The sequence below is a fragment of the Pygoscelis adeliae genome, unplaced genomic scaffold, assembly GCF_000699105.1.
Source record: "Pygoscelis adeliae isolate BGI_AS28 unplaced genomic scaffold, ASM69910v1 Scaffold66, whole genome shotgun sequence".
NCBI classification, from domain to species: Eukaryota; Metazoa; Chordata; class Aves; order Sphenisciformes; family Spheniscidae; genus Pygoscelis; species Pygoscelis adeliae.
In genome coordinates, this window is record NW_008825167.1 from 6081606 (window position 1) to 6084218 (window position 2613).

The 2613-nt window shown below is 36.1% G+C and overlaps 1 protein-coding gene across 2 annotated transcripts in view; it reads left to right on the plus strand.

The window, feature by feature from the left end:
- The first annotated feature begins 433 nt into the window (after positions 1–433).
- The window catches only part of WHSC1 (Wolf-Hirschhorn syndrome candidate 1), a 63662-nt gene continuing 61482 nt past the window's right edge, over positions 434–2613 (plus strand). For both annotated transcript variants that reach the window (XM_009328789.1, XM_009328790.1), the window contains exon 1: positions 434–1055. In XM_009328789.1, coding sequence (XP_009327064.1) covers positions 459–1055 — 597 coding nt within the window. In that variant the 5' untranslated portion in view covers positions 434–458. The remainder of the gene's footprint in view (positions 1056–2613) is intronic.

The window sequence follows — 2613 nt, forward strand, 5'->3', positions numbered from 1 at the left end:
GGGGTTTTTACGCTGGCACGACCTCTTAGAAATAAACTCATCTGTTTTATGTTGTTATTAATGATACTATCTTAGGTCTAACTCTTAGTTGTTTTAAACAGTGCGATACCTTTGAGTAATTAGTGTGGGTAAGACTCATGCTGTAGATTGTTAACAGATTGTTAAAATGAAAACTGTGATTTCACTCTCTGCTTTTGTTTTAATAAAATTGATGATTCATCAGTCTTTTTCTTGGACTTTTTCATAATGCATATTAACAGATATGGAAGTATTTTGGTTATGAAGATTGTAAGCAACACTTTTTTTAGTAAAACTTGAATGAAGTACCTTGAGTGTTATATTAGTGGGGACGTATCTATCTGAATACTTGGTAGCTTTTGACACTTCTGTATTATTAAAAATGTTCTCTGTCTTTTTGTCTTAATATAGCAGTGTAAGACTGGAAACATCTGGGCTGAATGGACTTTAGCATCAAAAGAAGTTCTCAACTGTTAACTCGAAAAATTAACTACATCAAAATGAAGCAGGTACCAGAGATCCTTGGAAATACCAATGGGAAAACTCAGAATTGTGAAGTGAATCGTGAGTGTTCTGTCTATTTGGGCAAAGCACAACTTTCTGCCACTCTACAAGAAGGTGTCATGCAAAAATATAATGGCCATGAGGCTCTTCCATTTATTCCAGCTGATAAATTAAAAGATCTAACCTCTCGTGTGTTTAATGGCGAGTCTGGGGCCCAAGATGCCAAGCTGCGGTTTGAACCCCAGGAAATAAAGGGAGTTGGAACACCACCCAACACTACTCCTATCAAGAATGGCTCTCCAGAAATTAAGCTGAAAATCACTAAAACCTACATGAATGGAAAGCCTCTTTTTGAATCTTCCATTTGTGGAGACAATGGTGCAGATGTGTCTCAGTCAGAGGAAAACGAACAAAAGCCAGCAAACAAGGAGAGAAGAAGTAGAAAAAGAAGCATAAAATATGACTCCTTACTTGAGCAGGGTCTTGTTGAAGCAGCGTTAGTATCAAAGACTTCAAGCCCCACTGAAAAGAAGGTAGTACTTTTTTTTATATTCTTTCTTCTGTTAGGTTTGTTAATCATACTGAGATTTCATTTGTTCATATGCTAATCTTCATTTCAGGTATTTCAATAGGTGCTTCCCACAAACAGGTCACTTTCTATGATACTCTCACTTTGTCTCAATGAAGGACAGATGCACTCTAGTTCTGGTCTGTGTTTCTTGCCTAGGCTAGGAGTACCCCATAAATTCTGTTTCCCTATAAGTAAAATTAGTCTCCAGAGCAAATCAGGGCATGAGTGGTATGGGATGTGTGAAACAGAAGCTTCATCCAGACATGCAGCCAAGACCTAGCCACGATGTGCACCTGGGCAAGGGAGCTCGGGAGGCCTCTAAATTTAGAGATGGCCTTTAACTGTTGGAGCATGAGGTATTCCGGCTTCCTAATAACCTGTTTTTCTGTTTCAGAAGAAAATAACTATTTCTATATTCCTGGTACTGAATTAAAGAAAAATGTACTCGGGTGTCATTTGGCTGATAAGCTAGGGTCTTTACCTTCAGATTTTGGCAGTTGGAATGTAGTCCCTACCCTTATTTATCATCTGAAAAGAGCTGGTTTTGCTTGCTATAACCTAGTGAATTGTATTCATTGAAAAGGTCTAGATACTTGTATTAAATGTCATTAACTTTTGTGGTCGAACTCATCTGTCTTTTGCTTCTTTTAAACATGGGCAGAAATGGAAATTTCACTTTTTTTTTTAATTTGCTTTACCAAGTTGTAAATAAGAATGCTGCTGGGAGCCCTTTTCCCCCTTTATTTAGTTTTTGTTGCTAGACTCCATTTAAAGGAATGTGGTTTGCAATCATTTTATCTCGGAAGAAGAAACCTACATAGGGGATACTTCTGTGTATATTAAGTTTCTCAATGAGTAATTCAGAAGTGTTGTATAACAGTGGTAAACATTAATGAATGCTTTGGCTAGCGAACAGGTCCTGTTTTTACACACCTTAAATGTGAAATGTATAGTTTTCTGTCAACTGCAGGTTTACTAGTTAATGTTGATTCTTACTTTCTCCCAAGGTCACACGTGCAGAGAAGAACCACACACATAGCTGCTATATTACTGATTTTATTTACCCTTATTTTCATTAAAACTACTTAATGAATGAATTTACAGAACTGTGTAAACATTCTTCTAAGTATCAGAAATACTTATTATTTATTTATGATTTGAATATATTATTCATCCTAGAATGATCAATACTGATGTTTTCAGGAATTTTATTAAAGAGTTTGTTTTCTTTAATTTCGCTAAGGAGAATGTTTTAACACCAATTGGTTCAGACTTTTCTGAATCACTACTCAGAGGTAAAAAGTATGGGCGCACTGACTAGTTGGAGTAATTCTTTGTCCTGTTCATTGTTAATGAGGATATTTATTAGCATCAACAACTGTAGCATATTTCTGTGGTGGTTTTTTTTTCTTCTCTTTTTCCTTAGAAAGAGGAGGCAATATTTAATATGCCCATCTACACGGTTTGTTCTGAGGCCTTTCATATCAGTTGTCAATTAAGAGTGGCCTTTAATTTTTCCT